The 14,716-nt window shown below is 52.1% G+C and overlaps 1 protein-coding gene across 1 annotated transcript in view; it reads right to left on the bottom strand.

Moving 5' to 3' along the window:
* Window positions 1-2,280: 2,280 nt before the first annotated feature.
* The window catches only part of LOC138447811 (small integral membrane protein 44-like), a 110,139-nt gene continuing 97,703 nt past the window's right edge, over window positions 2,281-14,716 (bottom strand). The window contains exon 3 of the mRNA XM_069604176.1: window positions 2,281-4,837. Coding sequence (XP_069460277.1) covers window positions 4,668-4,837 — 170 coding nt within the window. The 3' untranslated portion in view covers window positions 2,281-4,667. The remainder of the gene's footprint in view (window positions 4,838-14,716) is intronic.

The raw sequence follows: 14,716 nt of genomic DNA, 5'->3' as shown, positions 1-14,716 counted from the left end.
ATGCCATTTCCTCTCAGCACCCTGCACTTGCGTTTGAAGGTGACTAGGTTAGAGTCGTACCAGGATTTACACTTGGCTTTGGGCATCAGGCGGATCCTCATGACAGGGGAAAGAACATCAAGAATCTCAGATATGGCAGAGTGGAGCATGGAAGGGGCTGTGTCAGGGTGTGAGTCGGCCAAGGGGGGATTGGGGGTGGGGGGGTGAGAAAGTGGCGCTTCATGGGTTGGATAAGCGAGAAGGTGGGTGGCAGTGCTGGAGGTGGCTTGGCCTGAGGGGTAGAGAGGGTGAGCTGGGAGGAAAGAAGAAAGTGATCACTCCAGGAGAGAGGAGTGGTGAGAGGGATTGAAAAGGGAAGTTCTGAAGAGATCAGAACAGCCAGAGTGTGCCCTGCAGAGTGAGTCGGGCCAGAGGGGAGAATAGAGAGTGAGAGTCACAGAGGTCGCAAAAGAGTCCAGAGGAAGGACAGGAAGCATCCAAGTGGATGTTAAAGTCTCCAAGTAGGAGGCGTTGAGTAGTCGAGACCAGGAGGGAAGAGGAGAGGTCCGCCCACTCAGAGAGGAAGGAGGGGATCTGACTGGGTGGCCGATAGATGGCAGCCACAGTAAGGGAATGGCCAGGAGAGAGAGAGAGAGAGAGAGAGAGAGAGAGCCTGCAGACGAGGCATTCAAAAGGGGAGTAGGCCTGCGTAGGAATGACAGAGGCAGGGATTCACTCAGGGAGGAGGAAGGTTACACTCCCTCCAGAACGGTTGGATCTGGGTGCGGAGAGGATCTTGTAGCCATGAGGGAGGAGAGTGTCAAAGATCGTGACAGAGATGGACGTGAACCATGTCTCGGTGAGACCAAGGACATCAAGGTCAAGTTCTTCCAGGAGACAGCAGATGTCAGAGGACTGTTTGACAGCAGATCAAGAGTTGAGAGTGGCAATATGGAGAAGGTTGCCGTCCTTTAAAGACTTCCGGGGAGGGGGTACAAATCAGAGGTACGCCCTGCGGAGGTGTAGAAGAAGCCTGAGGGGCGGGGCAGAAGAAGAAGGAGGAGAGGGCAAGGTAGCCAAGGAGCAGACAGCAGGGGGAGGCAAGGAAGCCATGGGGGGACGAGAAGGGACCGCAGGAGAGGAAAGGAAATTGATGTGGCTCGGGAAGGGTCTATCAAAAAGGAGAAGTTTGGCCTGAGGGCCTTGGACCAAGACGGTACCATTCAGGTAGACATCAATGATGACCTTTGGAGTGGATGGGGGCCAGGACGGTCTCCCACCAGGTGCCACCATTAATGGGAGAAGAAGAGAAAGCAGATGTCACAGAGACCATATGAAGAGTCCACAGGTCTGGCGAGGGGACGACAAAAAAGATGTCCGTGAGGGTTTGCCTGGAGGAAGCACTGGTATATAGGTATCCGCGATAGGGAGGCCTGGGTTAGAGACCAGGATGTCCTTTTAAAACTTCTTCCTACCAGATTTAGTGAGAAGAGTAGGATAGTCGATAGAGAAGCAGTTAGAGAAGATAGAAGAGACAGAGAGCACCATAGAGTAGGTAGGGCGAGGAGAGGAGAGAAGAGGAAGGGTGTGCGAGGAGGGGGGAGAAACACTAGGGAAGAACACAGCAGAAGCGACAGAGAGAGACGAAACAATAGTAGACAATTGGACAAGACGACAGGAGCTTAGATGATGGTAGAATTCTTTTTCTAGATGAATGCTTTGTTAGGAGGCAAAAACCTCAGGACGGTACTACTTCACAATGCAATTTAAATAACAGAGGAAATCACACCTAAGACTGAAAGTTCTGTAAGTGGGGAAAAGGCCTAGGTTTCACAATTCAATTTTAAATACTTTCACAATGCAATTTAAATAAAGGAGGAACACAACCCTAAGTCTGATAGTCTGCTATGTGGCCAGGTTTCCCAGGTTAGAGTGAGGCTCTATCCCTAACCTGGGCCACTCCTACCTTACTTAGTCGCTGCTGGTTGACGGCTGGCCACTGGCTTCCCCTGCTGACACCCGCAGACTCTAACAGGAGCTGCCTCTGAATGAGCCGCCCTTAGCTGCAGGGGCTGTACAGGCAGGGGGCTGCCCTGGGAGGGTCAGTGATGAGCAGCAGAACCACCAACCACCAATCGGAGAAGGAGGGTGGGCAGTGAGGAGGGAGGGAGCAAGAACCAGGAAATGTATACCGGGAGGGGAAGGAGGGAGAGAGGAGAAAGGCGCTGGAGCGCTGCAGAGCAGGTGCAAAATAAAACGAAATAAGACCCAGGAGGGTCACAATAGCACACACTCACCTGATTGAGAACGCCAAAGATTGCATGTTTTACTGAATTATGGACAAAGCCAACATGATACATTTTCTTAGGGAGCCATATTGGCCTATATCGGTGCAGTCAGTATGTACATGTTTTCTTACAGTTACATGGAATTTGTTATTAGCTTTCTGGGCAAAGTCAATAAGGGGAAACTGGCATATATTGGCTGAGTGAGCATGGACATGCTTTCTTGTAGTTTCACTTTTGGTATTATGGCCAAAGCAAAAATGTATATGTTCTTATGTGGCGAAGCCAGCATGAAAATGTGTTGGAAAATGCTCCAGCCTACTGTTGGCAACTTGGCATGTATTGGATGTGTACCCTAGAAAACCGATTGTAAACTGTGTGGCCTTTTACCCAATTTTTCCACAGAACGTTGCTGTGAGAAGGCCAGTTTTAACCAATTATGCAAAAGAAATATTCTCAGGGTTTAAGGGGGGTGCATACAGAACCACCACCCATACCTTCATTTTGTTTATCTGCGTCCCTTAAATCAAAATATTCACCAACTGCTTCTGTTGATTTTAGTTGAGGGGAGTGGGTACTGGTTTGTCCGCAGTATTAGCTTTGGTGGGCTTTAGAATGCTACATGTTGAGCAGATGCTTTATATGTAGACATGTAGATTACTGCTGTGCGGCTGAAGTGACAAAATGTACCTCTCCTCACCAAGCAGGTTCTTCCCAGGAAGTCTGGTACACATATATGTAGAACATCAGAGAGCCTGTGAAGTCTGTCTGTATGTATTAGAGCACTGGCAAGGCCTTCTCTGAGCTTCCGTCATAGGTACACCAGCTGTACTACAAAACAAGGTGCCTACATGCTACTTTAAACAACCTAAACACTAACCAAGTGCTTTAACTAACTACTTCAAGGTGGTCACAACTGTATACCGCAAATTGTCACACTTTTACAGCATTAGGGTTAAGGATTCAGTGTGTGCAGAATAGCAAAATGTTGCCCTTCGTAGCAACCAGTCACATGTTGGTACCCATGTTTTTCTGATGTACGGATTCGAGCGCAGCTGTAAGTCAATCTGCGCATTCTATGAATATTGCATAGTGGCTAGTGGCCACTGCACGTGTGTGTGTGTTTTTTTTTTAATTGGTTGAAGATCACAGGTAGACATTAAATGCAAGAAGCAGCAGTGTTCTAGGTACTCTTTGGATGAGGAAATTCTAAGCCTGATAAAAGGTTGTTTGCGAATAAGAGTTTTCTATCTAGACCCCATTTTGATACCTGGTGAAGAAAAGGGCTGGGCGAGCACAGTCATGAAAAGTGCCACGGTTATCTACTGCCAGTAGGACTGGGCCTTTATGTCGAGAGATCACTTGGAGAGAGCATCTCCCACTGCCCCATTGATCTGTGTTGGCAAGGTAATGTAAAGTGATCATATATAGCACCTCTCTGCCAATAATGTTGGCATCGCTGCGCATGGTTCTGTAAGAAAAGAGGGCAGGGTGTGTTAGTCGGATAGCGGAAAGGCAGTTACCTGTGTGTCAATGTGAAAATCTGTTTGTGCTTAGTAGTTACCAGGCAGGTTAGCCATGTGGACAACCCCCTGATTGTGGAGTGCAAAAATCCCCAGCATGGTTGGTGATAGAAGATAGATAGGGTAGGAATCTGTTAAGTACACTAGACCTAGGAGGTCGTCTGTAGGAGTGTGGGGGTCATTGGAGCCCCTGCATGTGAGGTAGTCTACCTTTTACATGCATCGTCTAATAATGGGGTCCACACACATACATATTATCCAGGGAGTAAGATGGCTCATTTGGAGTTCTGCACTCACTGCGGGCACCAGTAGCCTGCAGATGGCCGTTTCTAATGCTGTCAGAAGAAACTCGGTTTTTACAGCCTTTCAGGGTCAATAAATGTACTGCCATTAGGTTGTGGGGTTAGTTCACCTACGGACCCGTTGAGACAATTATTTATGGTGTGCAAGAGATCAGTGGTCAATATCATTTCATGGTACAAAATCCACTCTCTTTGTGTAAGTCATACGTGTGACTGCTGTCTATTGATGAGGATTGGGGCTATATTGTTTCGCAGTTCATAGTTTATCAAGCTGGTCTCTGTGTCCTTGGGATGTTCTCTGGTTTGAAATCCTCTCCTTTGTACTGTCCTCCTGGTCCACTTTCTTTCTCTTGAATGCACAGAACGTGTCTAAATTGGGAGACCCATTTTATTGTCAGCTTTCATGATCAGTGCTGGCCAACTCCCAAAATGCGGCCACTTGAGAGATGAGGTATGTTCCAGACTAGGGCCACCCATTGTTTTGGCCGGTACTTCCGCTGACCAGCCCCACTCTGTTTGGCCGGCGAAATAATAGAAGAGAAGGTTCTGTAGTCCTGCCTGGGGACAGGTAGGGTAATTTAGGTCTGTGGGGGCAGGAGTTGTGCATCCTCCATGGATATTTGTATCATTGCATGTCCATGCACAGGGTGTCCATTCAGCATGGTGCAGGAAGGAACTCCTTTCAAAGGTTTGCCGCCACTTATATGATCCGCTTTCGGCACTTCCTCTTGTGGCCCAAGAAGGCAATCTAGGGGAGGAAAGAGAAAAACTGGTGAAATAAGATATGAAATATTATAGTTTAGGAAATGTTATGAACTGGTCTTTATACATAATTGAACACAACTTGGATCTTTGGTTTTAAAGAATTGCACACACTGCTTGATGAGAAGAGCAGGAACGTAACGTTCTTTCCCAAAAGGGTTAGCTCCTTATGGAGTGAGCGCGCTACATGCTACCTCGGTCAACGCGCATGGTCAACCAAGGGAACCTTTAAGAGTTGGGCCTTTAGTTGGGAGCCGTTGGGATTCTTTCATAAGCTGAAGAAGGAGCCGGTCACTTTATGGCAGAAAGGTTTCAGTGGTAAAGGAGTTTGCATCACATTTTAGAAAGAAAATCAAAAGTTCACAGTGGTGTCCCACTGTCTAATGGTAGGAAGGGATGACCCCCAACCCCTCCAAAAAGTAAGGGGGAAGGCGGAACGGGAGCGGATAAAGGGGTTGTGAAAAATTGACCTGCAAAAAAAGTGATCATGATCTGCTGATGCAAGGTGGGCAACCAGCGGAATGCCCTCTGTGCTCTGCCACCTGGTCCCTCGCCAGAGGGCAAAGCAGTTCCAGTCAGAACGACAAAGGGCTGAGGGCTTTGGTTCATTTCCCCCACCTGCAAAAATCAGAATCGCTTAGCAATTTAAGAATCATCCCTACTAGAGCAGAGGCAAACTATCACAGAAGCTGGGATCCCACAGTGAGTTAGGAATTTGGGGGTCCATGTGCGAAAGCTAACCTTTGATTTAGCAACGTGTTACCTGATGACCTTTGTATCTGTCTCATTTTGTAGTAAATGTTGGCACGAGGTAGGCAGATCAAGTACACGCAGGGATCTGCAAACTGCGGCTCTCTGGATGTTTTGCACTCCCATGATCCCATTGTTGCGGCTCCAATGATCCCTCACAATTGATTATGCTGGCTCAGAATGGTGGGATTTGTAGTCCAAAACATCTGGAGAGCCAAAGGTTGCAGAACCCTGAATTAGAGGAACTTCATCACCCAACACTCAACCCCAAATTATTATATCCATTTTGGGACAATTTATGTGGCTCCCACGAAGCCTTAGCAGCTTTGCTCAGCTGTAAAGAAGAACCAAAGCTAAACGGCACCCCGTTCTAAACACTTCTAATCTTAGCAGATAATTCAACTTAGGTGGGCAGCGACAGAGATTTGCCTCAGCATATGGGTAAGGGCTGTGAGAAACCTGAAGGTGTCTCACCCGCTAGTCCCCGGGGATCTGTCACCCAGGTGGCCAGGACATCGGCCATCGCTATTGGAACCAGTTCCTGGGGGTGAACCGATGTTGGAGGATCAACTGGATGAGGGGTCTTCGGGGACTGGAAGTGGGACACCGAAGGGTGAGACACGGTATCCCCTTCCATTTAACACCTTTTCCCCATCCTGCCAAGTAGGATATCTAGAGGCACAACCCCCTACCCCTTTCCCGACACAAACACTTTCTTACGGACAGTTAATCGTGAGCGACAACAGACAAACACCAGAGGTGTATACCTAACATGTCCCAACACCAAGGTCAGGCAAAAACCGACAATCGCTGATCATTACACACATCTGACTCCCATCACACTTCCCCTACACAGATAAAAGGCGGAGCACAAAAGCACACTCAGAGTGAGAAAAAGCACATGAGAAAGCAGCAGTTCCAAGATTTAACACAAGGAGATACCTTCGATACCATGCCTTCCTTACAGTGCCGATCCTGTATCCTTGCAAGGCTCCAGTTTTTAAGGACTTGCTGTATTATTCTTAGTACCCTGGGCACCATTAAGGTGGCAGCGCCTATTGAGCCCTGCATGCCATCTTAAAGCAATATCTTACCCTGGGAGCGCTTGAGAAAACTCATCCGCCGAAAGCAATGATAAATCGAATTAAATCCTTAAGGCTTGACCTTTATTACCATTTCTTGCATCTGTGCAGGTTGATCACTCATCCAGCAGCAATAACTGGTAATCTACCTTGGCTGCAAGTCCTACTTCCTGCATGTCCTCTCCCAACCGATCCTCCACAGTGAACTTGCAGGCTCCCTCCATGACATCAATCTGGATTCCGTGGCATTCAAAGGTATGGAAACTGCTCCCCTGAACACACGTGAAGACTTGCTCACAAATCTTGACTCTAACTCTTCTGCTGTTCTCATTCTCCTCAATCTCTTCTCTGCCTTTGACATGATCAACCATTCTATCCTCATAAAACGGCTTCATGATTCCCTCTGCATCACAGATCGGGCACTAGATTGGCAAACCTCTTTCTTACTAACCGCCCCTCCTAGTTGCAGCTGGGACCTTTATTCTCCATCAATTCACTCTCCACCTGTGGCGCCACCACAGGGCTCTATCCTATCGCCATGGCTATACAATATCTATCTTACCCCTCTTGCTCACCTGATCTCCTCCTTCTCTCCTATTTTCCAGTGTTACACTGATGACACACTACTTTCCTCCAAACTTTCTTCTACTACCTCTTCTCATTCCTGATGTCTCTCCAGTATCCGGGTATGATGTGCGGCTAATGACCTCTGTCTTAATTCCAGTACACCTGTGCCCTGTTTCCCTCCTACCCTCACTATCCTGTGAGGCCAAAAACCTTGTGTTCATCTTCGAATCTTCTCTCTCCTTCACCCCTCACATCTCGGATCTTGCCACAAAGCCCCACTTTCAGCTTTACTTCCTTAGAGACATTCTCCCTCTCCTCACCTTCCCCCAGAAGTTCAATGTTTCCAGGGCTCTGGTCCTCTCTAGGCTGCACTACTGCAACAGCCCTTTCTCAATCTCCCCCTTTCCTCACTAACGTCCTCTCCATCTAATCCATCATAGGGCTCCAAGATCTATCCAAGGACTCAAGTCCAGGGACCGGATCTCTCCACAGTCTCCAGGTCACTGCAAGCATCAAATTCAAGACCCTTTGCATCATTCACAGGGATTTCTGGGGCCTAAACCATGCTATCTCCAACTTTCTCTTTCTAAATACTTCCCTGCTAGAGCCCTCCGCTCGCCTAACTCTGCTTGTGAAATGCTTCACCAAGCAGAGGGTAGGTGGCATATCTCTCTCTTTGGTTGGTTCTGCTTTTTGGAACAGCCTCCCTGCTGTCTCAGACGGTTCCAAGTCTTAAAATCGGTGCACAAATGGCCGTGAATACACCCCCGCTCCCCTTAAATGGTATAATGAGGTACACCTTTACCGGGTCAAACCACAGCATTTTTACAGCAATTTTTTTAATGGTGACATTTTTGCTGCGATTTTATTACCTGATGCCCTCAGACTTGAGGCAGACCTTCTTAAGTTCCGGAAAGTTCTCAAAACTCTGCTTTTATCTGACTCTTTCTTTCTATCCCTTCCCTGCTAATCACCCCAATGCCACTGAGACTGGCTACCTGGACCCTCATGAACTTCACAGACTACCAGGCCGCTGCCCAGTTGCCTCCAGAACCCAGTGATACCCCCCCCCCAGCACTGCCCTACCTGGCGCTGTGCATCCCAACCCTGATATTCCTCCACCTTGGCACTTAGCCAGCGGCCTCCTCCCCTGGCTCCCCTTGGCACTTCCCTCACGGGCTGCCACCAGCAATTTCCCATATCTTACTCCCTTTTTTTTCTCCTGCTCTTCACTGCACTTGCCTGTCCGAATGTCAGAGGGCTTCGTAGGACCACAAATGTATATTTACGGCTTCTTTGTCATTTTATTTACTCCCCTGTTCCCTCCCCACTTGTCTTGTGGCGCTTGGAAACACCATTTTGTTGTATAGGCGCCTAACCTATGCTCATTAAATAAACAAATGTCCTGCGTGTATTGCTGCTCTTCCCGACTTCTAGCGAAAATTGATGCATCTTATTTAAAAGACATGTAAGGAGGGAAGCAAACTTAACATATCTACAATTCATTTAAACTATAGAATCGCCAGTTGAGGGAAAACCTTCAAAGTTGCTGTTTTTTCCAGCAACATTTTTTGTATAACTCTTAATCAGTGCTCCAAATGGTAGTCATTTTTTTTTTTACAACATACATTTCGAAAGTTGGCAGCATAACATTTTTTGGGAGTAAACCATTTAGGGGGTAATTCATAGAATTCAGCGCACAAGTGGCGCACGCGGCTGGCGCACAGTGTGCGCGTGCGAATCCCTGCGCCAGCCGCGTGCGCCAAAACCCATTTCCGCGCACAGCGTATTCATGGATTCCAGCCACCAAAACCAGCCGTGGCGCACAGTGGCGCAGCGACCTTGCAGCAGCGCCAGTTACGCCCCCAAGAACGCCTTCCGCGCAGGGAAAAGCCATCAAAATCCCCAATCCAGCGCAAAGGGCTGTGCTAACCCTGTACCAGCACGGCAAGCGGGTGCGCGGGAAGTACCTCACGCGATTGGCCCCGTGCGAGCAGGGTACGCGTATTACAGGGGTGCGCGGGAAGTTCCACACGCGATTGGCCTGTGCGCGTGTATTTCAGGGGTGCGCGGGAAGTTCCACACGTGATTGGCCTGGGCGCGTGTATTTCAGGGGTGCGCGGGAAGTTCCACACGCGATTGGCCTGTGCGTGTGTATTTCAGGGGTGCGCGGGAAGGTCCACACGTGATTGGCCTGGGCGCGTGTATTTCAGGGGCTCGCGGGTGGTTTCACACGCGATCGGCCCTGGGGGAGCGTGTGCGTGTATTTCAGGGGTGCGTGAGAAGTTCCACACGCGATTGGCCTGGGCGCGTGTATTTCAGGGGTGCGCGGGAAGTTCCACACGCGATTGGCCTGTGCGCGTGTATTTCAGGGGTGCGCGGGAAGTTCCACACGCGATTGGCCTGGGCGCGTGTATTCCAGGGGTGCGCGGGAAGTTCCACACGCGATTGGCCTGTGCGCGTGTATTTCAGGGGTGCGCGGGAAGTTCCACACGCGATTGGCCTGGGCGCGTGTATTCCAGGGGTGCGCGCGAGGTTTTACACGCGATTGGCCTGTGCGCGTGTATTTCAGGGGTGCGCGGGAAGTTCCACACGCGATTGGCCTGGGCGCGTGTATTTCAGGGGCTCGCGGGTGGTTTCTCACGCGATCGGGCCTGGGGGAGCGGGCTATGTGTATTTCAGGGGTTCGCGTGAAGTTTCTCACGCGATCGGGCCTGGGGGAGCGGGCTACGTGTATTTCAGGGGTTCGCGTGAAGTTTCTCACGCGATCGGGCCTGGGGGAGCGGGGTACCACTCACCGTCTGCCTTGCGTGTAGTAGAACGCGTAGCCAACACCCGCTGTGAAGTAATAGCGTGTGAACCCCAACGGATGGAAAACACACGCACCGCACGAAAAGCACGTACAGAACATAAAGGCACGCGGGATCTTCAAGCCCTGCCAGGGCAACGCCCGTGCGCAAAACGTCACAGACGCGCTTACGCTGTAAGGGCCTTTGGTCCAATGAAATCGCGTACGCGTGCTGACGCGCTTACGCGCTAAGGGTCTTTCCTCGAATTACATGCTGACGTGCAGATTTTTCACGTGCCCAATCACTCCGTATCAAGCTGGCCACGCGAAAACACACGGAAGACCACGCTCCTGCCCAGAAGGCCGAATCACTGCCCCCCCAGTGCCATCTGCTGCTGCCTGCCTGCCTGTCTAGCTGCTGCCACCGTGCCCTGCCATTTGGTGCCTGCACATCAGCCATCTGCAGGGGTCCAGTTGCTGTGTCCACCCCTGCTGGTACAGAAGACTCCCGACTCGAATAACATCGCTCCACAGCCCAGCCCCAGGACCCAGTTGCCCACCCACTCCTGCCCCTGGGGTTGCCATGTCGGGCACATCCACATCTGACCCCAGTGGCAACCCCCGGCCAGAGGGGCAGAGGGGCACCAGCTTCACTGCCACCGAAGTTGGTGTCCTGGTGGAGCAAGTCCTGGGGCAGTATGATGCCCTCTTCGGATCGTCCCGCGCCAACAGGGAAGGACGGGAGAGGATCTGGGCCGACTGTGTGGTTGCCATCAACGCGGAGGGGGTGGCAACCCGCACCATCCAGAAGGTCAAGAAGCGCTGGGAGGACTTGAGGTCCAGGACCCTCATGAAGGCCCGGCGCCTCGCGGAGGGGGGCCGGGGCCGCATGAGTTCCATCCAGTTGAGGGTCCTGGAAAGCGCACACCCAGCGCTCCACGCCCAGGTCCTTGAGAGGGAGACCCGTCTGGAGTTGAGCGGTAAGTGGCCAAGCATTGCTGTGTGAGACAGGGCATGTTGCAGTGTGCTGGTTGTCTGATACTTGCCTGCATGTGTGACATAGGCCATGTACGCATGTATGTGTGCAGGGACATCATGGGAATGCATGTGCGACCTGTAATGTGTGTACCGCACGGTTGTTGCATGTGTTTGAATGCGACATGGGGAGCCCTGTGCAGATTGCACACATGAGAGCATGGCAGTCTCTGTTCCTGGACATGGGTGGGGGCGAGGGATGGGTGCTGATGCCAGATACATATGTGGTATCCATGTCTGTGTGCCTGACCTGCGTGTCTGTGACTTGTGAGTGCCATGGATGCATGACACATGTCTGTGACAATGTACAGATTCACTGATGCAGCCTAGTCATCCTTGTATGCACTGTGATTGGGGTGTACGGGGCCATATGGATGTGACTGAGGTGAAGTGTGTGCATGTGATAGGCATGACCCATGATGCATGTGAGTCCCATTACATTGTATGATTCGAGAGTCCATTGGACATGCATTGAAATGTCCATGGCACGCACCATGACTGTCACTGTGTGTGTTTTGCCTGGACTGACACATGTGTTGTGGTGTGACATGATGGAAGTGTACATTGACAGTGGCACTCATCTGCTATTGCTTCCTGTCTAGGGGACCATTGTACAGTACCCTGATGCTTGTGTTCTATGTCTCCCTCTACGCAGCGGCTAGTGAAGGAGAGGGCGGAGACGGCGCTGTGGAGCAAGGCGGCGGGGATGCCCCCACGGCTGCAGCGGAAGGGGTGGGTGAGCCCCCACAGGGGCCTGCTACGGCGGTAGACGGCGAGGAGCCATTCAGGTTGGTGGAGGAGGAGGAGGCCGCCACTGAGGCGCACATGGGGCCTGCTGGGGGCATCCCTGCTGGTGCAAGTGGTGCAGTCCAGGGGCAGGGGCAGGAGGCAGCACAGGTCACCGTGGAGGGGCCTGTGCATGTCGCTGTCCCGGAACCTGTGGGTGCACCACCTTGCACCAGCAGGGATGCCCCGTCCCAGGCCCGTCCGCAGGTAGAGGGGATGTCCATGTCATCTGACTCCCCTCCACCTGCGGACGAGGGGACCCCTGGCCGTGTGGAGAAGGTCCTGATTGGGGTCGCGATGCGCACGGCTGTGATTCGTGATGCCGTGCGTGCTTCCCAGGAGGAGCACGCACGTCATCACGAAGAGCACCGTGCCGATGTGGCCCAATTGGGATCGGCCATGTTCGGGGGTTTCCTGCATGTGTCGGCCAATCTGGCGGCCCTCTCCTCCTCTGTGGAGACTATACGCCAGTCGTTCTCCTTGCCGTCTTCCGGCCCAGATGCCACTAGGGCCCCCTGTGGACCTGCCCTGACCAATGCAGCCAGCTCGGTGGGGATCCCATCCCTGCCACAGTCGGGAGTCAGAGGTCCAGCAGGGGTGGACAACACAGCAACTGGACCCCAGCAGATGGAGGATGTGACGGCATCATCGGGCAGGGCACGTGCACGACGGCGTCGGTGGTTTCCATCATCCTGGATGCCGTCGTGCTGGCAGAGGCAGTGGCGTCGGAGGCAGCAGCAGGCTCGACGTGGGAGGCATCATGGCTCGGGGCCATCAAGATCAGAGGGGCAGGCATCGGCCGGAGGGCAGGAGAACCCTGGGATGGTAGTGTCTTCCGTGTGGGAGCAGTTGGTCCAGCGGATAGGTGCGGAGCGGCAGCGGCCGGAAGAGGAGCGGCTCACCATGGTCAGGGCGGAGTTCTCCATGCGTCGGGCGTTGAGGCGGGCTTAGTGCCTCGAGGAAGCTCGCAGGGAGTTTGAGGTGAACATGGGGTTATCCCTGCGAGACCTCGGGGCCAGGACAGAGTCCCGCCTCCAGGACATCGACATGGAGTTCGATGATGCCCTGGCCGGCAACATCACAGAGTGAGCCGCAGGACTTGCCCGCTGCCATTGTATATAGTTCTTTAGTTAGTTAGTGTTAGGTTTCCTTTATTTTTTGAGATTTTTTTGGACCGCTCGGACAATGGCCACTTTTCTGTATATTGTTTTTTTATTAGGTAGTAGTAGGTTTCATTTATAGTGTTGGGCTCATGGACCCTGGAATATTCTTGTGTGTAGTTGGATTTTTTTAAATACATTTTTTTGATTTATATTTGTGATCACCATGAGGCAATGGTTTTTCCTTATTTTTTTTCACCATGATTTTGCTTTGGACAACATTAGTTTTTGGATTCCTTTGTTTTTTGGATTTTTACATTACTTATCGGACATGGACAATTTATTTTGTTATCCCCATTGTTGTATGTTTGATTAGTTTACTTCATTTTCTTCGAGAATACATGTTTTTATAACTTTCTTTTGTGGTATTTTCTCATTGGTTTCATGCATGTCATGATATGGGTTTTGACATTCACTTGCACCCATTGTGTATGTGTGTGTGACGGACATGTGTTCATTTACATACTTGCCATTGGGGTTGTATCATGTAATTGCATTTTCTATGTGGGTGGATGCAATCCTTGGCTGGGTGTTTGTGCTGGGTATGCTGCCCATTACTGCCATGATTGTGTATCGTCAGGACCTGGGGGCAGGGTGACATGGTTGGGGGCCTGCTGGCAGGTGCCCCACAGTGCTGGGGGTTGGGGGTGGTGGGGAACATGAGTTGGACATGGGTGGGGGCCTGCTGGCAGGTGCCCCACAGTGCTGGGGGGTGGGGGTAGTGGGGAACATGAGTTGGACATGGGTGGGGGCCTGCTGGCAGGTGCCCCACAGTGCTGGGGCGTGGGGGTGGTGGGGAACATGAGTTGGACATGGGTGGGGGCCTGCTGGCAGGTGCCCCTGCACTGCTGGGGGGTGGGGGTGGTGGGAGACATGAGTTGGACATGGGTGGGGGCCTGCTGGCAGGTGCCCCACAGTGCTGGGGGGTGGGGGTGGTGGGGAACATGAGTTGGACATGGGTGGGGGCCTGCTGGCAGGTGCCCCACAGTGCTGGGGGGTGGGGGTGGTGGGAGACATGGGTGGGGGCCTGCTGGCAGGTGCCCCGCAATGCTGGGGGTGGGGGTGCAAGGGGACATGAGTTGGTGATCATTGGTGCAAGGAGACATGTGCCTTTGCTGGGGGGCATGCCCATGTTGGGTGGGCTGCGTGCGGGACATGACCAGGGATGCAGGGTAGTCCCCTGTGGTGTGGGCTGCCTGCAGGGGCCGTGGAGCGTGTACAGGGAACACCTGGGAGGACCCACACTGGCAAATCACATGTAGGACTCCCCGGCACCCCTGAAATACACGTACCCTGCTGAAATCGCGTGTAAAACTTTGTGCGCACCCCTGTAATACCCGCACGCAGCCCAATCGCGTGTGGAACTTCACGCGCACCCCTGAAATACACGTAGCCCGCTCCCCCAGGCCCGATGGCGTGAGAAACTTCACGTGAACCCCTGAAATACACGTAGCCCGCTCCCCCAGGCCCGATCGCGTGAGAAACTTTACGCGGACCCCTGAAATACACGTAGCCCGCTCCCCCAGGCCCGATTGCGTGAGAAACTTCACGCGAACCCCTGAGATACACGTAGCCCGCTCCCCCAGGCCCAATCGCGTGTAAAACTTTGCGCGCACCCCTGAAATACACGCGCCCAGGCCAATCGCGTGTGGAACTTCCCGCGCACCCCTGAAATACACGCGCCCAGGCCAATCGCG

This window comes from Ambystoma mexicanum, chromosome 3q (genome assembly GCF_040938575.1).
Source record: "Ambystoma mexicanum isolate Mex_15411 chromosome 3q, UKY_AmexF1_1, whole genome shotgun sequence".
Taxonomy (NCBI): Eukaryota; Metazoa; Chordata; class Amphibia; order Caudata; family Ambystomatidae; genus Ambystoma; species Ambystoma mexicanum.
This window is presented reverse-complemented; position numbering and strand designations above follow the sequence as displayed.